This window comes from Octopus bimaculoides, chromosome 24 (genome assembly GCF_046866305.1).
Source record: "Octopus bimaculoides isolate indiv1 chromosome 24, ASM4686630v1, whole genome shotgun sequence".
Lineage (NCBI taxonomy): Eukaryota > Metazoa > Mollusca > Cephalopoda > Octopoda > Octopodidae > Octopus > Octopus bimaculoides.
Genome location: NC_142951.1, coordinates 32,373,376 through 32,400,927, shown reverse-complemented (window position 1 = coordinate 32,400,927; position 27,552 = coordinate 32,373,376). Strand labels below are relative to the sequence as shown.

Here is a 27,552-nt window from a genome sequence, read left to right as displayed (position 1 = left end):
AGCACTTAATCCATCCCTTGGCTGAACCTGACCATTTCACTCTTGGCTCTCTTTTGCAGAGACTGTTCTGTCGTAAATTTTTATCCCCACAACTGCTGTCCTACAATTACTTTCCCCTTTTCTCCCATCCTTCTGAGAATCCCTGAAAAAGGCAATAGGCACTTCCCTTCCTGGCCATATCTGGCCCAAATATTCTACCTATTTTATGTTCAAACTGGCAGGATCTGGTCTTTCACATCTACCATATAATGTCATTCTAAAAAAAAAAAAATAAACAATCACATCATTGAAATCTCAAAGCTATGAGATAATGCATGATTAATCCAAAGCTGTATGAATAATAATTATTGCACTTGAAAAAATAATCTGAATGCTAGAGGAGTAAGTTATGTAACCCCCCCCCCCCCCCCCACACACACACACATACAAATGTCATTGTTATTTGCAGTATTAAGTGATGGCTACTGTATATATATGTTTTTGCTTTCAAAATGAGTCTCATTATGGTTGTCAGTGTTTCAACTAAAGAGAACATACAGTGTTATTATTAGCATTTAATAATAATGACTGCAAGATATTACAGATCCCATTGTGATCTAAATTGTGATTCTCCACAAGCCAACAGCTTTCAGTGAGGCCCTAACCCAATATCAGTGTGCTTACATCCTAATAGTTGTGACCCTACAAATCCAGCAATTTCCTGTGATGACCCTAAATCTCAGCAGCTCAGGATGATTACCTTACAACCCAACAATCAACAATTTCCAAAATCTGACATCATTGACCCTACAAGCCAAATACTTTCAGTCAGAGTGACCCCAAATCCACATCATCTTATAAAGTTTGACCTACAACCTCAACAGCTACCAGAAGTAATTTTACAATTCCATGCAGACCAAACAGTTTTTAGTAGGGAACCCATACAAACTCCCACTTTTAGTTGTGATCATACAAACTCATGTGCTTCCTGTGGTGGCTGCTCAACTGATGACTCTACAAATCCAACAGTTATTAGAGTTGATTTCACAACCCTAAGTATACCCAGCAGCTTTCAGTAGTGCAACCCCTAAAATCTTTCCTCTTTTAGTAGTAGTGTCACACAAATCCATCAGCTTGCAAACCCCCAACAGCTGTCAGCACTACTCTACAATCCAGTGATATAAATCCTTTTATTATTATTTTTTTTATACCAAAGGTCAACAGGTAAAATAATTCTCCCCCCCCCCCTCCCTGTTGTTTTATTACAAAACTGCACTTTGTTTAAATAATAAATTCTGTTTCCATTTATTTTTGTACTTGATACTAATGGGTTTAGTAATCAGTCTCTTTAATCTATAAGCTTATTAATTAATTTTCATTTCTTACACCCCACCTTTTCTCCTCATTTATATTCTTCCCATTCTGTTATTTATTTTTTTTCTGATGAAAGACTTTTGTCCGAAATGTCAAGACACTTTGCTTCCTTTTTAAGCATTAAACTGATACAGCATTTGTTAAAAGTTGTCCCTTTGGTGTTTCATCTTTTTTGTTTGCTCATTGCCTAATCTAGACAAAAAGGGTACAGTGAAATTGTCATGAGGAGTAGTAAATTCAACATTTCAATGTTTTGGGCAGCCCTTCTTCAGGGAAAGTCGACAAGGGTGAAATTAAAGAAAGACAGAGTTTTACCTCCTCTGTGTATAAATATATGCAAAAAACGATGTGAAAATCTGCTGCCTTTCTTTAATTTCTCTCCTATCAATTCTTCCTTGAAACATTGTCTGAAACATTGAATTTTCCATTCCCCACAGCAGTGTTTGTACATTCTGTTAACTTTTGTAAATAATACTAAGTCTTGCCAACACAGGTCACCATCTGTCGCCTCCAATTTTTTTATGTATTAACCAAAAAATGAAAAATAAATTTATTTTATTTTTATTGCCATTTATTTTATTTATTTATGTTTTTTTTTCACTTTTATTCAATTTATTTGTTTGATTATTTTTATATTTCTGTAACATATTTATATTTTTTTCCTCTGTAATTTCTCCATTGTAGGAAAACCACCATGTCTCTTTTAAAGTGAGTTTTAAAATAAACACATTGCCCACTTTAGCCTTTCTAGAATCTCATCTTAGAATCTTAGTCTTTGAGCACCCAAGTCCCCGGCCCCCTGTTCTCCTTCAGTTGGCAGTCGTTTCCTCTTAGATATCCAAGTAACCTGACCCTCTTATATTTTGTTCTTCTTGCACCCAAAGAGCATCAACTGAAAACATAACTGCACAACCTGGGGGGCATCACAGGTTTATCTCCAAACTGCTGGTTCAACTCTTAATACAAGACACAATATCACACTTTGGGCCGTGGAATAGTGGATGACTGATTAGGCAGTGTGCCTTGCATTCTGAGTTCAGATTTGACCGGGGTCATTTTGCCTTTTCATTCTTTGTTGGAGGGAGGGTGTATGGTAAAACAAATGTCAGTTAGATAATTACTGGGTAACCTTTATTTAACCCCTTGTTCTGTCTCCCAGTTAGAAACCATTATTGTTAGAAAGTTTCCATGGCAATGTATACTAGCACTTGTACACGCTTACACACATAAGCACACTTACACCCTCACACACACTGGCTTACATTCGCACAAACACACACATGCATATTGTCTTTGAGTAAAGTCAGCATAAATGCAGTTCTACATGTTTTTGGAAAACAAATATGGGATATAATCTATATTAAGTGTGTGTGTGTTTGCAAGTGTGTGAAGGCCAGTCTGTATGTGTGCGTCTCTGCATGTGGGTGTCTCTGCATGCGTGTGCTAGTGTCTGTGAGTGTATGTGTGAGTGCCAGTGTATATATGTGTGTGTGTGTGTGTGTGTGTGTGTGAATACCAATGTGTATGTACGTGTCAGCGTGTGTGTATGTGCAAGTATGTGTGGGTGTGTGTGTGTGTGTGTCTAACAGTGTGTATGTGTGTGTAAATGTGCATGCATGTATGTGTCAGTGTGTGTGTGTGTGTGTGTGTGTCTGCGCGCGCACGCCAGTGTGTGTGTGTGTGTGCAGATATGTACCAGTGTGTATGCTGGATATGTGTGTGAGAGAGTATGCCTGTGTTTCTGTGAATGAATGTGTGTGTGTGTGTGTGTGTGTGTGTGTGTGTGTGTACATGCACTTTGTAAACAATAAAGAAATTCTGCAGGTGAGAGGTGTACGTCGTCTCCGCCATGTTGGGTTTTGGTATTTGTAATTGCAACAGTGAAGGTGGCGTGAGGGAGCGAAGGGAAGAAGGGGGGAAATGCCATCAGACTCTGTTATCACCTACCCACCCACCCACCTAACTTCCTACCTACCCCTTTTCTCTTAAAGGGGTGGGACACCCAGAAGAATGGGACACCTAGAATTTACTACGCCTCACTTTCTCACACACACACACACACACACACACACACACACACACACACACTGTCCTACTCATAAAGACACACACATACATTCTCTCTCTCTCTCTCTCTCTCTCTCTCTTTCTCTTACTGTTCTGTCTATAAAAACAGACACACACGTTCACACACACATTTGTATACTCTCTACTCTCATGCACACAGACACAATGTCTCTCACACACACACACACACTCTTACTGTTCTGTTTACAAAAACAGACGCACACACACACAGACACACTCTTTCTTAGCTTACAAAGGATAGACACACATTCACACATATGTGCGCACACACACACACACACGCATGCACTTAATGACAAGTATATATATATATATATATATGTATATATATGTGTGTGTATTAGTGTATGCTAAAACATATGCATACATACAGCAGCACTAATACACCGAGACTAACATGTACACACACACACACACACACACATGCATACATATGGTGATTGGCATACGTGTACCCCTACATTCACATAGAAGTATGCATGCCTAAAGGCACATTCACATACAAAACACACACCACATACAACTTGCACCCTGTCTCCTACTCTCTCTCTCATACATATACACGTGCACACACACACACACACACACACACACACACACACACACACACACATGCGCGCTCTTTCTCTCTCTCACACACATACACAAAATAGAAGTGTGTGTGTGTGTATGTGTCCTGTCTCTCTTTCGTTCTCTCTCTCTCTCTCTGATACAGAAGCTTACATCTATAGGTATGCACATGCATTCATATACATACACATATACATACACATATACACACAAATGCACTCATACACATACACACACACATTTACAAAGTCACATACACACTTTACAGAAAAGAGAGAGAGAAAGAGAGAACCAACCTATGAGCTTGTCTAGTCATCCTGCCCGACCCCCTCCCCCTCTTATCACCACCACCACCTCCTTCCCCCACCGCCTTTCCTCACCTTTATACCATTTCCTCACACTGTTCCCCCTACCCCTGCCTCAGAAGCCACCCCCTCACCTCCTTTAGGAGGGAGGAGCCGAGTGTATGATGATGATGATGATGATGTTGGTGGTGGTGATGGATATGAGGTCACCTCCTTCCCACCTTTCCACACCTATCTCTGCTTACCTCAATGGCTCCTCCTGCCCTCCCCTTCTGCCGCCCTAACACAAACACACACTCTGACTCTGTGTCTCAGTAAGGTTTATCAGTGAGACATCAGTAAATACACTGAGGGGGGGGGAGTCTGTTTTTTAAAGTGGTGGTGGTGGTGGGGGTTGGTGTAACAGTGATGAGTGGTGGTCATGGCGCTGGTGATGGGGTTGGTGAAGTTGTAGTGAGTGATAGTGGTGGTGATGGTGGTGGTGGTGGTGGTGGTGGTGCTGGTGATGGGGGTGGTGAAGTTATAGTGAGTGATAGTAGTTGTGGTGGTGGTGCTGGTGGTGGTGATGCTAGCAAGGAAGGGGTGATAGCAAGGGTGGGCTGGTGTTCTGGTGGTGGTTAGAGTAGTTCTATGAGAGAGGCAACATAGAGAGAGAGAGGAGTAAGCGGGGGTGGGGTTGACATGTTGGGAAGATGTGTTGGTGGGGCTAATAATGGTAGGGGTAGCAATGTTAATGTTGTAAGTGGTGGTGATGATGATGATGATGATGGTACTGGTGTTGGGAGTGAAGACGAAGGTTAAGTACAGAGGAGATATGGGTCATATTTTCTGTGTGTGTGTGTTATAAATTTGAGACAGTGACTTCAAGGTTCTACTAATGAATTAGCTACCATCACCAAAACTTCAAAGGCTCAGTCAAAGACTTATCACAAATATTACATTCCACAGATGTTCTGGGTCATTTATTCAGTTGAATTGTCATCGTCATCATCATCATCATCATCGTCATCATCATCATCGTCATCAATATTTAACATCCACTTTTCCATGCTTTGCATGGGTCAAGCTGACTTTGTTGAGGCAGGCTTTTCACAGCTGGATGCCCTTCCTGTCACCAACCATTCCTTGTTGCTAAGCAAGGTCAATGTTTCCATATGGCCAGATAAGTTTTCGTCTGAAGACTGGAATTTTTATGCACAAGCCAAGGCTCGATATTTTTGAAAGGAACACTTACCCCTTGCCCATTCATACAGCTCTTCCTTCTCTATGCCACCAATTTTCATCCAAGAGAAAGTGCGTCTAGCATGAGCTTGGCACCAATGGTGTCTGTAACTGTCAGAACACAAAGATCCAGAACAGATTCTGCAGGGCGTCTTACCTGACCCTCTCTAACATTTCTGCTAACCCACCTCTTTGGATGAGTGCTTTTTTATATCAACCTTGAAAGGATGAAAGACAAAGTTAACCTCGGGATTTGAACTCATTAGTTTGGCATCTTTGGCTCAATGTTGAAATGTATGTTTAGTGTGTCTTTTTCTTTAAGCATTTCCATGGTCATTGCCCTGAGGGATTTTCTGGTCTTCTTCTCTCTGTCAAGGCCTTTCGACATGTGGAAGGAAAGACCGACAAAGTCTCATCATCCAGAATACTCGCAACAGAGTGGATTGTGCTGAAGCCACGCAATTCTAATTTTCATTCTTCCGGAATTGTTAGAATAAGGTACCGGTCGTGTATGAGGATTGAATTACATGTTACCTGCCAAACTCATGACCTTGTGCCACTCTGAGAAACCAATATCTTACCTGTTAAAGAGGCTGTGTGTGTGTGTTAGTTTGCATGTTTGTGTGTGTTACTATGTATGTCTGTGTACACGTGTATGTGTGTGTGGCTTACAATGTGTTTGCGTACACTTGTGTGAGTTTGTGAATTATTATGTGTTTGTGTACACATGTATGAGTGTGCGTGTGTTAATGTGTGTGTGTGTGTGTGTGTGTGTTTGTGTGTGAAAGAAAGAAAGAGAGAGAGCATGTGTTGTGTGTTGTTAACATATTTGTGTTTGCATAAATGTGTGTGAATGTATGTTAATATGCATGTTTGTGTATGTTTGTGAGTATGTTTGTGTACACGTGTGTGTGTGTGTGTGTGTATGTGTATGTTACTATGTATGTTTGCTTGTGTGTTTGTGTACACATATGCATGAGTGTGTGTGTGTGCACTTGTGTACACATGTCTGAGCGTGTGTATGTATGTTTATATGGGTATGCTTGTGTACATGTGCACACGTGGTAAGCACAAAGCCATGCTTGAACAACATATAAGGATGTCTCCGTGTGTGTGTGTGTGTGTGTTTAAAGGGAGCCAGCCTCCATCATCCACTCTCCAGCTGTCTGTGCACCCGCTTGCAATCTCCCCCTGCCCCCTGGTCCCAGCCCTTCCCAGTTTACTAGTTAGTTGTTTTCACAAGCACTTCAAACAACACTTCTATTTCACCAACTGAGTCTACAAACAGGTGACTCATGTACAAACCAGAACTACAAATTAGGGATTCTTTTGTGAGCTGTATGTAAGTATGTATGTATATGTGTGCGTGTGTGTATGTATGTATGTGTGTGTGTGTGTGTATCCATGTGTGTGTATGCCTGTATGTATGTGTGCATATGTGTGTATGGATGCGTGCATGTGTGTGTGTGTATGCATGTATGTATGTGTATGGATGTGTGTGTGTATGTATGTCTGTCTGCATGCTTGTGTGTGTATGTATACATATGTATGTATGTGTATGCATGTGTGTATTTATGTAGGTGTATGTGTTTATGTCTGTGTGCATCCATGTTATATATGTATGTGTGTATCTGTATGTTTGTGTATGTGTGTGCATTTGTGTGTTTATGTATGTCTGTGTATTTAGGTATGTGTGTGTATTATGTTGGTGTATGTGTGATTTTATATATACATGTATCTGTTATGTATGTATGTATGTTATGCATGTGTATATATCCATCCATCACTCTGACCCCCTCCTCCTTCTTTTGTTATTCTTTAACCCCTAAAAATAGCTTCATTCTTTGTGATTTACTAATAACAACGAAAGAAGACGCATTTTATTTCTCGTTCTCATTCCTCACCCTTACCACCATCACCATTCCCCCCCCCCTCCTTAGGTAATTCCTTTGGGTCTTAAAGGTAACACTATTTGAAGACCTCATGTTGATATAATGCAAAATCTTGGGCCCTCCCCCCCATTCCTCGTTTCTCTTTTTTCACCCTGCATATGACATTCATTGGAAATAGAAATTTGGAATTCAGACATTATTATTATTATTATTATTATTATTATTATTATTATTATTATTATTAAGGTGGCGAGCTGGCAGAATCGTTTGCACACTGGACGAAATGCTTAGCAGTATTTCATCCATCTTTATGTTCTGAGTTCAAATTCCACCATGGTCGACCTTGTCTTTGATCTTTTCAGGGTCGATAACGTACCAGTTGAGCACTGGAAGTTGATGTATTGGGTTGGTGCAATAACTATTGCAGCTTTTTTTTCAACAAATTTTATTCAACAAAAACAATAACAAACATTTAACAAAAACCTCTTTGAATGATTATTCCGGAACATATTCACCATCTACTTCAGTTACTGCTTCCCATTTGCTTGGCAGACGGTCAAACTGTCATTTTAAGATGTTTTTGTTAAATATCGTTATTGTTTTAGTTGAATAAAATTTGTTGAAAAAAGCTGCAATAATTATGCACCCACCCAATATGTTGTGCATGTATATATATATATATATATATCTTATTCTTTAGCAAGAATGGTACTGACAGTGCATGCGCGCGCGCGTGTGTGTGTGTGTGTAGTCTGATGAAAGCAAGCCAGTCAAAACTTCAAAGTCACTGTTGCCCTTTCCGCTGTAAAAGTTTATTAAACATGTACTCTACTAAAAAAAATAGTAATTTTTCAGTTTAGTGTGAAATTGGTTTTCTTAAAATCTGATGTAAAAAAAGAAAAAACATTAAAACATCCTTACGTACATAAATACATTCATACATACATACATACATGTACACACACAGATTTTTATAGATATGTGTGTATAAATACATGTGGGGATATGCATGTGTGTGTGTGTGTGTGTGTGTGTGTGTGTGTGTGTAAATATGACTACATATGTAGATATAAACATATAGCTTATATGTTACATCTGTATATAGTATCGCCTGCACCCCACTATCAGCTCCACCACCACCACACTCCCTATACTCCAAAATTAACATTATCTCCTCATTAACTCACCCCCACCACGTCCACCACTTAAGTTTATCAACATTTTGATTGGTGGTGCTGGTGTTATTTTTCTATGATGGTGATGATGATGATGACTGTTTATATAATCCATGGTTAAAGGTAATCATCAGTATCATCATCATCTATTCTTGTAATTGGCAGACGGAGTGATGATGACAGGTGATGACAACAGTGATGACAAAGCTAACGGTGGGGTTGGAGGGAGATGGATCCCTCTACATGGTTGCTCAGTCTGCTAGAAATAGCAGCAGACACATTTCCCTCAAGATAACATCGTACTGTCTTAAATAAAGGACACATTTGGAACGAAAGGCAAGGTCAACCTCGGTGGAATTTGAACTCGGAACGTAGTGACAGCTGAAATACCGCTAAGCATTTCACCTGGCGTGGTAACGATTCTGCCAACTCACCACCTCAATAATAGTAATAATAATAATAATAATAATAATAATAATTATTATTTCAAATTTTTGCCACAAGGGCAGCTTGGGGGAGGTGGGGGATGAGTCAATTACATTGTTCCCCAGTGTTTTACTGGTACTTATTCTGTCAACCCCCAAAAGGATGAAAGGCTAAGTCGAACTCAGCAGAATTTAATAATAATGATAATAATAATAATAATGATCCTTTCTACTAAAGGTGCAAGGCCTGAAATTTGGTGGGAGGGAACCAGTCAATTACATTGGTATTTAATCTATCGACCCCGGAAAGATAAAAGGCAAAGTCGACCATTGCAGAATTTGAACTCAGAACGTTAAGACAGACAAAATGCTGTTAACCATTTTGTCTGGCATGCTAACATTTCTGCCAGCTCACCACATTAATAATAATAATAATAGTAATAATAATAATAATAATGATAATAATAATAATAGTTTCAGATATTGGTTCAAGGCCAACAATTTTGAGCGGGAGGTGGGTGGTTAGGTGATTACATCGACCCCAGTTCTTGACTGGTATTCCAGTTTATTGACCCCACTGAAGACGAACACTATAATGAACCTCGGTGGGGATTTGAACCCCCACCCCAATAACAAATAGCGAACTGATTAAACACCGCGAGATATTCTGTTTTGTACTCTGCCGTTTCTGTCACTCCGGCATCTTTCAGAACAGCGAGGAAGCTGCTGTGTGGTTGCTGAATTTGCTAGAAATAGCTGCACAGATCTGCTAGTCTGTTATACACAGGGTGGATTACATAACTCGGTCCGTTCTCAATGGAAGCGACACCAATTATGTATCTACACAATCACATCACGACAATGGCTCTGATGTCGCTTACACAATCATTCATGCACGAGTGAAAGATAAAAACTGGAACGGAGAGAGAGAGAGAGAAAATGGGAGGTAATAGTGCGTGCGTGCATGTGTGTGTGTGTGTGTGTGAGAGAGAGAGAGAGAGAGAGAGAGAAAGAATGGGAGATAGTGGGGTGTTGTATGTGTGTGGGTTTTGTTTGGTTTTTGTCTGAGAATTTGGTCTCAAATAATACAGAAACTAATTGAAAAAATTATGTAATTTAAGGTTGGCGTGTGCGTATGTGTGAGTGTGTATGTATGCGTGCGTGTATGCATGTATGTATGCATATGTGAAGGTGTATGTATGTGTGTAGGCATGTATGTATGCATGTGTGCGTAGGTGTATGTATGCATATGTGTGTGTATGTTTGCATATGTCTGTATGTATGTATATATGCAGGTGTGTATGAATGTATGTATATATGTGTATGTATGTATATGTATGTACATAAGCATATGTATATATATATATATATATATGTAAGGATATACATACACGTATGCGTGTAAACATGTATGCATATGTTTGTATACAGATATATGTATATGTATGGGAGTATACAAACGTGTATCTATATATATGTGTGTGTGTGTGTATATATATATATATATATATATATATATATATATATATATATATCTCCATACACACACACAGTGGAAGCTGTTTATTGTGATCACTTGCTTTCGAACATAACCCTTGCAATAACACCAACTGATAACATTAAGCAAATAAAGAGTTACGAAATCCACTGATTTTGATAATAATAACTGACTGATAACATTACCTGCGATTACAATAAATATCTCCCTCTGCGCACGTGTACACACACACACATACACACACACACACACGTGCATACTAAATCAGTCGCGCACTAGAAAGCGAGCCTCACTGCACTTACTTGAAATGCTATAAACAGCAGCTAAATCTACATCAGATCATTGTGTCACATGACGCAGCATGTTTAAACCCTCCAGAAAAAGCGAAGGGTGTAGACAGGACGGACAAACTGGAATACCTTATGGTTGCAACATCTTCTAATGTACTTCCTCTGCTTGATCAAAGCTATCAGGTAGGAGGTAGGGGTAGGGGCTTAGCAACCACAACAATGAAAGGAACCTTTTCATGGTCAATTGATCAGCTAGAAATAGCAGCCAACGATCAATCAAATCAGATTTTTTTTTTTTTTTTTCTTTTAACCTTAATAGGATTTGAACTCGGAATGAAAAGGAATGTAACTAAATGCTACGAGGCAATTTTGTCTCATGCCCTAACAGATTCTATCAATCATCACCAGTTATATTAATAATAATAATAATAATAATTATAGTCCTTTCTACTATAAACACAAGGCTTGGATTTTGTAGGGAGTGGAGGACAGTCAGTTACATCAACCCAGTGTTTCCCTGGTGCTTAACTTACCGCCCCCTGAAACGATGAAAGGCAAAGTTGACCTCAGTGGAATTTGAACTCTGAACGCAGAGGCAGACGAAATACCACTAAGCATTTCACCCAAGGTGCTAATGATTCTGCTACCTCACCACCTTTATAATAATAATGGCAACAGTAACAGTATAGACAATAATAATAATAGTAATAATAATAATAATAATGGTTTCAAATTCTGGCACAAGGCCAGGGATTTTGAGGGAGGCACAAATCAATTATATCGTCCTCCAGCACTCAACTGATGTTTACTTTATCGACCCCTGCCGAAAGGATGAAAGGCAAAGTCAACCCCGGTGGAATTTGAACTCGGTAAAGACAGACTAACTGCGGCCAAGTGTTTTGCCCAGCGTGCTAACAATTCTGCCAGCTCACTGCCTCAAGAATAAAAAAAAAAATAATAATAATTATAATAATGACAATTCTGTCTGCTATGGGCGCAAAGCCTGAAATTCAGTGGGGAGGGACTTGTCAGTTACATGAATCCCAAAAGGATGAAAGGGCCAAGTCAACCTCGGCAGAATATGATTTCCAAATGTAAAGATGGATGAAATGCCACTAAGTGTTTTGTTCGGTGTGCCAATGATTCAGTGAGCTCTTCACCTTAATAATAATAATAATAATAATAATAATAATAATAATATGTTGATTTATATTTGCCATAAGGGCATTGGGTGAAGCAGACATTACAAGGACTGTTTACGGTTTGTTTTGGAGATTGACAAAAAAAGATGAGAGGAAGAAAGAGAGAGGAGGGGGTGGAGATGAGATAAGAATATACATGGGATACAAATGTTGTTGTTGTGGAGGTGTTACTGTTTGTGACATATTATATATGATGTTACGAATTTTAGGGGAGAGAACAGTGCATTAAATCTATCCCTCATTATTTCATTGGTCTTTTGTTTTGTTTTTTGTTACGTTTTATTAGTTTCAGGGGGAGATAAGAGAGCAATGTTGACATCGGCAGACTTTGAACAAAGAACTTAAAGGGACATAACTGAATACTGCCTAGCTCTGTGTCTGAGAGAGTTTACCACTTCTGCCTCTCTCTCTCTCTTTCTCTCTCTCTCTCTCTCTCTCTCTCTCTCTCTCTCTCTCTCTTTCTTTCTCTCTCTCTGTATATGTATGTGTGTGTATATAGTGAACATTTATAATTTTGTGTGTGTGTATATAATGAACATTTATAATTTTGTGTGTGCGTGTGCGCGTGTATTTGTGTGTGTGTGTGTGTATATATGGGTGTATGTATATATGTGCGCGTGTGTGTGTATTTATAGATACATGCAAGTTTGTATGTATATGTGTGTATATATATGTATTATATACATATATTGTTCTGAATGAATGGGGCCTGCTGTGAACATGCACCCATAGATTGTAGGAGGATAACTGGTAGGAGAGGCCACTTGTCACAATGTTCAGGATGATCAGAGTTTTGTCAAGGTACCCAAGTAGCCCTCAGAGGTCTCCACATACTGCCAATTCCTTTGATAGGAAATATCTATATACAAAACTACATATGTATGTGTGTGTATATGCATGTCTTATGTATGTATGAATTAGTGCATGTATATGTACAGGATGGTATGTACCCTAAATACCAGGAACGTTTTTCAGTATCCCCTCATATATATTAAACTACATATGTATTTATGTACACGGATGTGTGTATGTGTACATATAATATGTATGTATGGATGTGTGTATGTATACATAGTGGAGGCGCAATGGCCCAGTGGTTAGGGCAGCGGACTCGCGGTCATAGGATCGTGGTTTCGATTCCCAGACCAGGCGTTGTGAGTGTTTATTGAGCGAAAACACCTAAAGCTCCACGAGGCTCCGGCAGGGGACGGTGGCAAACCCTGCTGTACTCTTTCACCACAACTTTCTTTCACTCTTTCTTCCTGTTTCTGTTGTGCCTGTAATTCAAAGGGCCAGCCTTGTCACACTGTGTCACACTGAATATCCCCGAGAACTACGTTAAGGGTACACGTGTCTGTGGAGTGCTCAGCCACTTGCACGTTTAATGTCACGAGCAGGCTGTTCCGTTGATCGGATCAACTGGAACCCTCGACATCGTAAGCGACGGAGTGCCAACAACAGCATGTATACATATATGTATGGATGTGTGTATATATACATATAATATGTATGTATGTATGTATGAGTGCATGTGTATGTACGTAATACAGTAATCCCTCACCATATTGTGGTTTATTCTTTAAGCTTACATCGATTCCTCCATGGTGGTGTTTTGCATTTATAAAAAAATAAATATATACAAATTATAAAAATAGTAATAATAATAAAAATATACAGTACAGTACTGTTTCTACTTTGTGGATTTTCACTTATCACAGGGGGGATTTGGAATGTAATACCAGTGATAGTCGAGGGATTACTGGATATGTATAGAAGTGGATTTATTTTTTTAGAATATTTCCATTTTTTTTCATTATGTATATATATATATATTTTTTTAATATTTATATCTAGTGATAACACTAACAATATTGACTTCTAGCATCTTAGTATTATCACATAAAATTACCAATAGTGATTACAATCCCCAAGCAGCAGATGGCTTCTTAATCTTGTAAATAAACCAGCTACAAACAGAAACGGCTTCCATTCTCCAGCTTTGAATTATTGCCAGAGCGTTCGTTACCTGACAGGTGGAAGACAAGGGGAGTAGGGCTGAGATTGAAACCTTGCCACCTGTTTACCTCCATGGAAGGATTTTTTTTTAGAATAACTATTGATGACTATTCTTTTACATTCTTTTACCTGTTTCAGTCATTTGACTGCGGCCATACTGGAGCATTGCTTTGAAGTGTTTTAACTGAACAAATCGACCCCAGTACTTATTCTATCAGTTTCTTTTGCTGAACTGCTAAGTTACAGGGACACTAGCATTGATTGTCAAGCGATGGCAGGAGGACAAACACAGACACACTTGGAAGACTGGTCGGATTATCATTATTTCTATGGATCTAAAGACTGGTCGCTATTTAGTATATAATTTAGTTATTGTAGGTTTACTATTAATACCGAAACAGATGTACATAGATTTATGTGTTTCTTTGTTGTGGTTTAATTCTAAAGGTAGTGTTTAATCCTGCCTACGTTTAGATTGAATGAATGTGGTTATTAAGCTTTCGCTTTTATATTATACTATGGCAGTGAGTTAGCTGGCAAAACTGTTAGCGTGCCAAGCAAAATTGCTTAGTGGCATTTCACCTGTCTTTGTTCTGAGTTCAAATTCCACCAAGGTCAGCTTTGCCTTTCATCTTTTCAGTGTCAATGATGTAAACTACCAGTCAAGCACTGGGGTTAATATAATCAATCATTCCCCTCTCCCAAATTTCAGGCCTTGCGCCTGTAGTAGAATGTGTGTGTGTGTGTGTGTGCGCATATATACACATACACATTTATACATGTTCTCACCTGCCCTAGTTGTTTTTTTTGTTTTATGCTTTGTTTTGTTTTTCAGTGTTGTAGTTTGAAAATATTAATTAGCATAACGAAGATATCATCTTCCAGATGTATTTTCAAAGATATTATTGGGGCTATGGAACGGTAGGGAGGAGCTGTGTGTGTGTGTATGTAAGGTGAGGGTGGTGATAAAAATTGGTTCAGGCAGATAGAATTACTACAGATTCTCATGTTTTTATTTTTTTATTTTCTTTATATTTATCAATTAATCCTTTTATTAGCAAAATATCTGTAATCAAACGATACTGCCTTTTTTTTTTTTGCTTTTTGCTTTTTTGTTATTTTTGATTTGTTGTTGTGGTTGTTGTTGTTCAAACACTGGGTCAAGGTTATGTATGAGTAAATGGATCCATTTCAGATGGGATGGTCATGACCTAAATTTAATGTGTCCTCATTTTGGGATTTTTTGGGTTCTGCCAATCAGCTGTCTTCAAATTTCACCCTTACCATTTTAGTAAGGGGAGGGCACATTGCAGAGTGTAGTCCTAGATAAATATAGTGTAGCATCCTCCTCCTCCTCATTATCATTTAATGTTCTCCTTCTATGCTGGCATGGGTTGGACAGTTTGACAGGAACCGGCCAGGCCGAAGCCTGCACCAGTCTTCTCTGACTGTTCTGGCAGAATTTTTACAGCTGGATGCCCTTCCTAACACCAACCACCCAGCAGAGTGGACAGAGTGCTCTGTGTGTGGTAGCAGTTACAGGATGTCCAGACCTTGGGGTCATCCACAAGACTCTCCCTTCCCCTCCTAAATTAAGTGACCCACTTTTGCACTGTTGATAAATCTGAACCATCATCTCCTAATGTAACAACCATTTCAGCATGGTTGTTCTTGTCGGCTAAACCTTTTTTTTTTTTTGAGGTCATCATCATTGTCGTTTAACGTCCACTTTCCATGCTAGCATGGGTTGGACGATTTGACTGAGGACTAGTGGGCCAGGAGGCGACACCAGGCTACAATCTGATTTGGCAGAGTTTCTACAGCTGGATGCACTTCCTAACGCCAAAAAAAAAAAACCATGTTGCCAAATTTTGTCCATTTTTAAAAGAATTCGCTTCTAGTTACTTTTGAAGTGTTCTTTGAACAGTCAGATGTCAATTTACCTGGAAAGAAAAAAATGCAGTTATTAATAAGAAGGGTTGAAATTAATGCGCGCAAGATTTCACAGCTTTAGCATCACCCCTTCATAGTCACCCTATGGACTTTCCAGCTCACCCTCCTAGCATCCTTGTCATCATAGCATCAGCAGCAACAGCAGCAGTGTCATCGACATCAGCAGCAGCATCACCATCATCAGCATCACCAGCCTCATCAGCGTCACCAGCCTCATCAGCGTCACCAGCATCATTGTCGTCATCGGTGTCGTCATTGTCATCATCAGTAGCATAGCATCATCATCAACATCATCATCATTATCAATAGCAGCAGCAGCAGCAGTAACATAACAACTAATTACAATCAATAACAAAGTTTTCGCCTTCTGTTGATTTGAAACTGTTTCTTGCAAACGAGCTTCGTTACCATTAAGCTATCAAAAGAAACTTAATAACTTCTATTGACATTTAATGATGTTTGTCTTGTTTTCTTCTTCACACCTTCTTTCTGTCTTTCTTTATCTCTTTCTTTCTTTCTTTCATTGTTTCTTTCTCTCTGTCTTTGTTTCTTTCTTTCCTTCTTCCTTATCGAATTACAACTAATTCACTTTCAAACCTTCTTCACTCCTAAAATGATTCCGTTAATGTTATTTGAACCCACATACAACTTGGCGTATTATTTTTATTTTACAATTTAAAAAAGAAAAAAAAATTTTATATCTCATTTCATTTTATTCATGTTTACATTTAACCTTGATTCATGTTGTTATTCATCATCATCATCATCATTTAACGTCCGTTTTCCTTGCTGGCATGGGTTGGGCAGTTTGACTTAGATCTGGAGAGCCAGCAGTTGCACCAGGCTCCAATCTGATCTGGCAGAGTTTCTACAGCTGGATGCCCTTCCTAACGCCAACCACTCTGAGAGTGTAGTGGGTGCTTTTTACATGCCACTGGCATGGGAGCCAGTCAGGCAGACCTGGCATCGATCACATTCGGATAGTGCTTTCTATGTGACACCAGCACAGGAGCCAGTCAGGGGACACTGGTCACAGCTACGATATTGGTTTTACTTGACTCAACAGGTCTTCTCAAGCATATCCTATCACCTGACGCATCAGGGGTGTTCTTAACAGGGCCGGACATGCATGGCTGCAATCTCACTCTAGTTGCCGGGTCTTCTCAATCGTGGCATATCTCCAAAGTAAATAGGCAGGTGATGGATGAGTAGATAAAGGGATAGATAGATGATAGACAGATAGATAGATAGATAGATAGATAGATAGATAGACAGAAAACAGATGGATGACAGAGATAGATAGACAGAAAACAGATGGATGACAGAGATAGATAGACAGAAAACAGATGGATGACAGAGATAGATAGATAGATAGATAGATAGATAGATAGATAGATAGATAGACAGAAAACAGATGGATGACAGAGATAGATAGATAGATAGATAGATAGATAGATAGATAGATAGATAGATAGATGGCAGATAGATAGATAAATAGACAGAGATAGGTGGATAGATAGCCAGGAATATGGATAGACATTAAGGTGGGTGGGTAAATGGATGGATAGATGGAATGGAAGGTGGATAGATAGTTGGATAGGGAGGTGGATGGATAAAGACAATTGATTGACTGATTGATTGATTGATTGATCAATTGATCGCTCAACAAACAAGGGATGTCCAAAAGTGTTGTTATTCCTGTTTTGTTAATATTTCATGTTCTAACACCAATTTTACCTCATATACAACAATCAATATGAAAAACACACATACATGGACACAATCTCTCTCTCTCTCTCTCTTTCTATCTTTTTCTCTCTCTCTCTCTCTCTCTTTCTATCTTTTTTTCTCTCTCTCTCCTTTTTCTCATATATGCTCACTTTTTCACATTTGCTTCATCTCTCTCTCTCTCTCCATACACACTCTTTACCTCATATATGTTCTCTCTCTCTCTCTCCCCCTATCTCCCCCTCCCCCTCCCCATCTCTCACCCTCTCTCTCTTTCTCTCTCACAGATATTTTCTTGCTCTTTGCTTCTCTCTCTTTTTCTCTAGCACACACTTCCTTCTTTCATTAATGCCTTCACCTCTACACACATACATTCTCATCACACATGCTCTTTCTCTGATCTCTCTCCCTCTTTTCTCCCCTCCTTCTCTCACACCCTCTTCCACATACACTCTCTCTATCCTTCCCTCTCCCCCTCCCTCCCTTCTATACTCTCTCTCTCTCTCCTCCATATTCTCTCTCTCCTCCTTCCCCAACTCATACAAACAGACATCTTTTATCCCCACTTCTTATTCTCCAAGTTATTATTTCCAATCTATAAGTTTCTCCTTGACAAGGTCGCTGTTTTTTTATGTTTTTTTATTTCCTACATATTATTATTATTTCCTACATATTATTATTATTTTTATTATTATTATTATTATTATTTTTTATCATTATCATTATTATTATTATTATCATCCCGTTTTTTTTATATTTCCTTTTTATATATTCATATTTATTTATTGATATTGATTTCTCTCCCTTTATCTCTTGCTGCTTCCATTTGTCTCTCTACTTCGTACTCTCTCTCTCCCACCATCTCCTGGCATCTCTTTCCTCCTCTCTTTCCCTCTCTCTCTCTCTATCTCTTTTCTATCACCCCCCTTTCTCTCGTCTTCCATCAACCATTCTCTCCCCCTTTCACTATATCTCTCTCTCTCTTTCTCTGTTCATCCTTTTACTGCTCTCTTTATCTTTCTCTCTCCATCCCTCTACTCCTTCTCTCTTTGTCCTTCTACTATTCTCTCTTGATCTCATTCTTTCTCTCTTCATCCCTATACCTCTCTCTCTCTCCCCATATGTATAATATATATATGTATATATATACATACACACACATTCTTCCTTCTACCACCCTTTCTTTATCTCTCTATTCGTCCCTCTATCACTCTCTTTCTCTCTCTCTCTCTCTATTTGAAAATACGAGGCCATATTTTGACCTAATATCTATTCATCTATTTGTTTATTTCTGTTCATCTTTCATTAAAACAGTCAGTGTTTCTAGTGGCAGGTCAGTCTTACTACAGGACCTGTAAGCACTTCAACATAAAATATGTAGAGTTGTATTTGGAACATCATAACGATTTAGTGTATTAATTAATGGTCTAAAGATATGTTGATGCCAATTTAGTTGCCTTCTCAGGGACTGAGTAGAACTGTGTGTTGATATGCATGGCCACAGTCCAACGACTGAAAGAATACATGAGTAGAACTGTGTGTTGATATGCATGGCCACAGTCCAACGACTGAAAGAATACATGAGTATTGGCTGGCTATTTGTTCCTTCTCTGTTTCTTTTTCTCTATCTACCTGCCTATCTATCTTTCTATTTACCCACCTATCTGTCTGTCTGTCTTCTATCCATCTGTATATCATTACATACATATATATCATCATCATCATCATCATCATTTAACGTCCGCTTTCCATGCTAGCATGGGTTGCACGACTTGACTGAGGACTGGTGAAACCGGATGGCAACACCAGGCTCCAATCTAAATTTGGCAGAGTTTCTACAGCTGGATGCCCTTCCTAACGCCAAATATATATATATATATATATATATATATATATATATATATATATATATACATATATATATCTTTATTTTTCCATCTATCTGTCTATCCATCCATCTGTGTCTATCTATCTATCTATCCATCCATCTATCTCTATATATTTATCTAATCTACCTATCTTTTTATCTATCTATATCCATGCATGCATGCAGTTTCTGTGAGACTTCATGCAAAATTCTTAATGCACATCTGTGTTGGAAGTATGTTGAGCCTGTTATAATTGTGTATTAATACACCAGATTTTTTTACCTTTCATATCGAATCAACTATGCAAAACCTTTAAGTATGAGAGATTATAGAAGCATGTACACACACACACACACACACACGTGTGTGATTTGATGTTCCAAAAATATTACCAGTTTCTGACAAACACTATAAGAGGGCAAAAGCATAGTTCTTTGCTAATACCACTAAATTTAATAAATCATATATATATATATATATATATATATATATATATATATATGAGGTGTGTGTATATGTATACACACATGCGCATATATACATATGTGTGTAATTAAACGATATGTATAATTGCTTTAAGTAAAAGCATAATTTAATGATTCAGTAAGGAGATAACGAAATGAAAACCAGACTGAAATAATATGAGGTTAATATACAGTGTGTGTGTGTGTGTGTGTGTGTGTACCTCCATCCATCTCTGGTCACTGGTCAAATGTCTGAACTTCACATTTCTAAAGAATTCATTCTAAAATCAAGGAAGATCCATCAGCTTCATTTCGCATGGAACCACTGTTCCTTATTGTCTGATTTCTCCAGAACAGCTGAGAATGGAGTGAAAAAGTTACTTGTGATGTGTCCACAGTCGAGACATTTAACCCCACCTCACTTACAATAAATAGCTATTCTATGGTGAAGCTCCTTGCAGTCAGCAGAAGGAGCACTGTGAAAGTGATGGTTGTTTACAGTGTTGGCTTTAAAGCCACACCTATGAGAGACACCTGTCTCATTTGAAGCTCTTGCAGTTCATGTATATGCCTGGACTCTGTGCTGTCTAAATATTTAACCCACATGGCCTAATGAGGGTGCTAGAAATAGCAGCCAATTCTCCAACAAATCACTCTGTTTTGTCTTTAAAATTGATGGACATTTCGGGTAATGTAGTCCTCTATACATATACATATATATACATATACATATATATATATATATATATTTATATATATATATATATATATATATATATATATATATATGATTGTGCGGGTGGCACACTTGTGCGGGTGGCACACTTGTGCGGGTGGCACATAAAAGACACCATTTCGAGCGTGGCCGTTTTCGTGCGGGTGACACGTAAAAGCACCCACTACACTCTCTGAGTGGTTGGCGTTAGGAAGGGCATCCAGCTGTAGAAACTCTGCCAAATCAGACTGGAGCCTGGTGTTGCCATCCGGTTTCACCAGTCCTCAGTCAAATCGTCCAACCCATGCTAGCATGGAAAGCGGACGTTAAACGATGATGATGATGATGATGATGATGATTGACCGTTGACTGAACACTATTCAATTTTTTTTCTCCGTGTTTTTCTCCTTGTCTCCGTATTCTTTCTGTTGAAGAGCGTAGCTCGAAACGTCAAAGACTTTCCGTATTCCCGAGCGTCATACTAATATATACTTTTGTTATTTACACCACCTGTCCTCGTCTGTTGTTATTATTTGTATATTCTCCCATATATATATATGCACACACACACACATATATATATCTTCCTGTCTTTCATATTTTAATTTTGTATTTGATTCAGTCATTGGGTTGTTGCCATGCTGGAGCACCACCTTGAAGTGTTTTTAGTCAAACAAATGAACCCTGGTACATGTTCTATATTGGTCTCTTTTGCTGAACCGCTAAGTTACAGACATAAACAAACCAACACTGGTTGTCAAGTGGTGGTGAAGAGCAAACATACACACACACACACACACACACACACACAACAGGCTTCCACACAGTTTCCTTATGGTTCACTCACAAGGCGTTGGTCGGCCTTCAGCCATAGAGGAAGACCCTTGTCCAAGGTGCTGTGCAGTGGGACTGAACCCAAAACTCCATGCCTTTATTATGTGGTCACAAGGACACGGAGAAGATTTTTAAAACGAGAATAGCTGAAATCAATTCAACTGCTCCCACAAATGAGAAAACAAGAAAATGAAGCTGACCCACTCTCCCCCAGTATTTGACTGGTACTTATTGTATCGACCCTGAAAGGATATGTAAGCAAAGTCAACCTTAGTAGTATTTGAACCTTGAACTTAAAAGCAGACAAAATGCCAAGCAGCATTTTGTCCAGCACGCTAACCATTCTGCCAGCTTACTGCCCAACAACAACAACAACAACAACAACAACAACAACAACAACAACAACAATAATAGTAATAATAATAGTAATAATAATAATAATAATAATAATAAAAGAGATAGAATTTGTTCTGTTTTGAATTATCTTTCTTACGATAGTAACTTCTTTATTCTTCCCACACAACTTTTTTTTTTTTTTTACTTCTATTTTCTCTTTCGTTTTTTTTTTAATATTTTCCTGGGATTTTTTTCTGTTGATTTTTTTTTTGTTTTTTTTTTATCAGTGAAACAAAGGACCATCTTCTATAACAAACAATAATTGTATTGTAATTTCTGTACTTATTGAAATAAAGATTAACGAATTAAACATTTGATAAACTAACAAATTATTGAGCAAAATTCAATGATGTTTCTATATAGTGTGGTTTTAATTTATTTTGAATACACACACAAACACACATGCACATGCACATATATATATGCACATACACATGCATATACATATAGATGTATATATACACACATATGTAAACATACATATATACACACACACATATAAACATACACTCATACACATTCATATATGTACATACATACATACATAAATAAATAAATACATACATATATACATACATACATATATACACACACACATGTGCACACATACGTATATATATATATATGTGCACATACACATGCACACATGTGCATATATATAATATGCACATACACATGCATATACATATAGATGTATATATACACACATATGTAAACATACATATATACACACACACTCTTACACTCATGTATAAATATATATATATATATATATATAAATATGTACATGCACACACACACACACACACACACACACACACACACACACACACACGTATAAATTTTAGGAATTAGTTTTGCTACTTGTTAATCATTCACTGCTTGCTTCAATCTGCTGAACAGCTATCTCTTTCTCCGTCAATTTTCTCCATTCATAAATTCATACGTTTTATATATATATATATATATATATATGTATATATATGTATATATATATATTCTTTTATTTATGTTTTTTTTTATGTATATGTATATAATTGCATTTGCACATTAAAGTTTTCATGTATGGCATAGATACATATATGCACTAACTGGGGCACGTACACATGCTCTCTCGCACACATACACACACTCTCTCGTATTCATACATGTACACACACAACCACACAGAGTCATGCAAGTAAACATATGTAACGTTAAGAACACCACCACCACCAACATCAATGACAACCACAACCACAACAACAATAACAATAGCATTAAAGAAAGTGAGTAAGAATATAGAAGAGATATTTAACATAAAGTGGAGTTTAAAGCCAGCAGAGAATGCAACGAAGAAGCTATTCTTCGTCTTTTGGCAGTCTGTGGCCTTTGGAATATGAGCCAAAACCCCTGTCACGCTGGCCTTCCGAAAACACGGTAGGGGCAACATTAAAAATGTTATTTCGTATCAATAATTACTCGTATTCGATAGATGATTCCTCAGTCTTTCTCTCTGCCATATTTCCTTGCTTGCTTTTTCATTCGAATTGGATTTTTATCATTTTTCCTCTCATTTTTTTTTCCTTCTTCTTCCTCCTCCTCTTCTTCTTTTTCTCTCTTCCTTCCTTCCTTCTATCGTTCTGTCTGCAGTATGTGTAACTACAGTTTCCCCCTGACAGAGAGCAAATATAATACTGTACTGCAATGCACTTCCCATGATTGCAGCTGATTGATCTGTGATTCTTTATTCATTTACCTACTGATTGATTTTTTTTTTCCTATTTTATTTTTCTTCCCTTTTTTTTTTTTTATAAGTTGGGGGAATTGTGTTTTCAGGGGTTGTTTTCCTTTCCCTGTCATGATGTTTGATCCTCTTTCGCCCCACCTCCACCGACAAATGATAAGTTTTCACCGTGTATCATATTCATATATCGTCATCTCATTTATCTGTCTGCTTGGTTCATCCTCATCTCATCTTTCTCTCTTTGTGTATGTGTATACATGTGTGTGTGTGTGTGTGTGTGTGGTCAATGTGTGTGTGTGTGGTATGTGTGTGTAAATATAAGTACAAGTGTGTGTATCTATAGGCATGTATGTATATATGTGTGTGTGTGTGCATATATACACACAGATATGAATGTGTCTATATATATATTTATGTGTAGTTATACACATATACGTGTAGTTATACACACACATATATATGTGCACACACATATAAATCATTTTATATATATACACACACACACACACACACACACACACACACATATCTCATATACGTACACACATATACATAAATATATATATATATGCACATTATATATATATATATATATATATATACGTTCACACATATATATGTACACACACACACACATATATATATACGTACATATATATATATATATACACACACACACACACATATATTTAGACATGTGTGTACACACACACACACACTAATTTTTCTGTATATTCAGTTACAATCTCATCCACCCCATTCTCTCAGCATATATATATTCTACATCCACCTGCCACCTTTATATACACCCGCTTTCCTATTTCTTCTCATTCATTCACACTGACTCTCCTATTTCCACCCATCTTCCCATTACTTACTCTCCTTCATCTCGTCGACGTACCCAAACCACTTGAGTTTCTCTCTCTTTAAACTTCATGCATAAATGCATTTTCTGCTCGACAATGTTCACGCTTACGCACAATCCTATACCCACCCATGCTCTCATACACACACCCACACACCCACCTGTTCAACCTAAACTTCCTCGTGATATTCCCCCCCCACCCATTACTTCACACTTTTTTTTCTTATTTTCCTAGTTATGCTTAGCCACCCTCCTTTAACACACCCGATGTTTATGACGGAAGACCTCTATGTGGTCACATGACATGCTAGAAATAGCAGCCAAAATCTCTTGCAAGTTGCTCCCCTACTCCACATTGTACGGTGGAGTCTCTGGGAGCGCCGTGACTGGATTGCCTTTGATCATGGGGGGTCTGTTTGATGAGACCAAACTACAGCAACAAAAAACATTTTTAGGTACTTTTCTCTCATCGACACATATATACACCCTTCTTTTCACACAACCAATTTTTATACACCCATGATCCACGTGTATACACTCTTCTTTTGTATCCATGCTTATACGTCTATCTTACTCCTTGTCAACACACATATACCCATCTTTTACAAATCCATCTTTATACACCCTTCTTTTCTGTTCTACACTCTTCCATACCCTTCATTACGTGCATCCATGTTTATACATCTTTCTTAGTCCTTGTCAGCACTTATACACCCTCCTTTTATACATCTACATTTAATATATCCTTCTTTCATCTTGTTCATACCTATACACTCTTGTAGATACACTGTCTTAGCAAAAATAAACTGGATGGCCACAAAGGGAAGGACCTTTTGGCCATAGCTCTCTGCTGGATCAGAGCTGTCCCTCTGGTTTAAACATCAACGCTATATACACACTCACTTTACACCACTCATATTTATATACATACACTCAATTATTTCCCCTTGTCAACAGTTGAACAATTTTTCTAACACTACGTTCCTCTCGTGTTTATATATACATTCAACTGATTCTCTTTGTTGACAATTATACATACATGCGTACATTCTCCCCCTTTCATGATCACCATCGTTGTCATCATTCTTGTCGCCATTATCATTGTTGTCATCATCGTTGTTGTCATCATCATCATCATCATCATCATCTTTGTCATTGTTCTTATTATCCTTACTGTTGTCATCATCATCGTCATCATTGTCGCCATCGTCATCATCCTTGTCATTGTTGTTGTTATCCTTACTGCTGTCATCATCATCATCATTATCATCATCATCATCATCATCATCATCATCATCATCATCATCCTTGTCATTGTTCTTGTTATCCTCACTGTTGTCATCATCATCATCACCATTGTTGTCATCATCATCGTCTTCATCATTATCATCAATCGTCATCATCATTGTCATCATCATCATCATCAATCGCCATTGTCATCATCGTTGCCTTCATCCATCTTCATCCATCTTCATCTTCATCATCTTCATCATCTTCATCAGCATCAACACACATTCACTTTCCATGCTGTCATGAGTAGGACAGTTGTCATAGTCCGAGCCAATTCTTATCGCTTGCCACTGCCTTCATCGAATGGTTCTTTTATGTATCATTTTTGCTTGTTCTCTACAGCTGGATGCCTTTCCTAATGAATACATTTTTTTGTCTGGTACCAGCACTAGTGAGGTTGTCAAGTCCTCGGCAACACCACATTGAAGGACACCCTTCAGCCCTCCCCTTTCTCAGCATATACACTTCACAACTACATCAGAGCCAACACTCACAGTGTTTATTCTGAGGTTAGCCAGACGGAAATATAAACATCACAGTGATACAATTCTTATGTTTTTTGTTGTTGTTGTTGTTGTTGCTCTTTAGCCCAGGGTCAGATCTGATCTATACACCATGTATGTCTAAAACTGTGTAAACAAATCATTCCTTTTTTTTTTTAACCATTTAGTATTCGGATTATTCTGGCAAATGTAATGCTTATTTATTCCCATTGCTTTGAATTAATCAATCATGCATTCTCTCATGGTTTTGAGATTTCAATGATGAAATTGTCTATTTTTAAATGACACTGTAGGGTAGGTGTGAGAGGCCAAATCAGGTCAGTTTGAACATAAAGCAGATACAATATTCAGGCAGGATAAGGCCAGTTTTAACCCTTCAGCATTCGGATTACTGTCAAATATAATGCTGACTGATTCACATTGTTTTGAATTGATCATGCTTTGTCTCATAGCTTCAAGATTTCATTGATGTGATTGCTTATTTTTAGAATGGCATTGTAGGATAGGTGTGAGAGGCTGGATCTGGCTAGTTTGAACAGAAGACAAGTAGAATATTTAGGCCCAATATGGCTGGTGTGAAAGCTAAGGGGTTAAGTCCAATGGAAAACTCCCTAAGTACATATTCATTCATATATAAATATGTATGTATGCATATACACACATACATATTGTATGTGTGTGTGTGTATATATACACACACACACACACACACTTTCAATTTCTGTCTATCAAATCCACCCACAAGGGCTATTGTAGAAGGTGCTTGTCCAAGGTTCCACACAGTGGGATTGAACACAAAACCACATGGTTTTGAGAAGCATACATCTTAACCACACAGCCATATATATATAAATATATTTATATAATTATCACACACACACCCACACACACACACACACGTACATGTACACGTGTACACACACACTTAAAGACACACCAGATCAAACTTTGCTTATCTAGAATCTGAATAAATAAAACTTACAAAGAAAACAAAACAAACACTTTAAGAATATCAACCCCCCCCCCCCCCCAAAGCCCCCCAAAAAGTGAAAATCAGATGTTGACCCAGACCCCTTCATATTAACTGAGGCTTATCAGCAGATGGTTGTTGGGATTTTCAGGTCAAGACTATTTCAAGGTGTTCCTTCATAAAATAACTGGAGCATTTTAAATAG

General features: G+C 38.0%; 1 protein-coding gene across 8 annotated transcripts in view; it reads left to right on the top strand.

The window, feature by feature from the left end:
* LOC106880254 (uncharacterized) overlaps window positions 1-27,552 on the top strand; it is a 176,892-nt gene that overhangs the window by 110,679 nt on the left and 38,661 nt on the right. For 3 of the 8 annotated variants that reach the window (XM_089341283.1, XM_089341280.1, XM_089341282.1), the window contains exon 2: window positions 2,038-2,061. The exons of 2 other annotated variants lie outside the window; for them this stretch is intronic. In XM_089341283.1, coding sequence (XP_089197409.1) covers window positions 2,038-2,061 — 24 coding nt within the window. Of the gene's footprint in view, window positions 1-2,037; window positions 2,062-23,090; window positions 23,413-27,552 lie in introns of those variants that run through there. 3 more of the 8 variants (XM_089341285.1, XM_089341287.1, XM_089341286.1) reach the window with 3 other exon arrangements.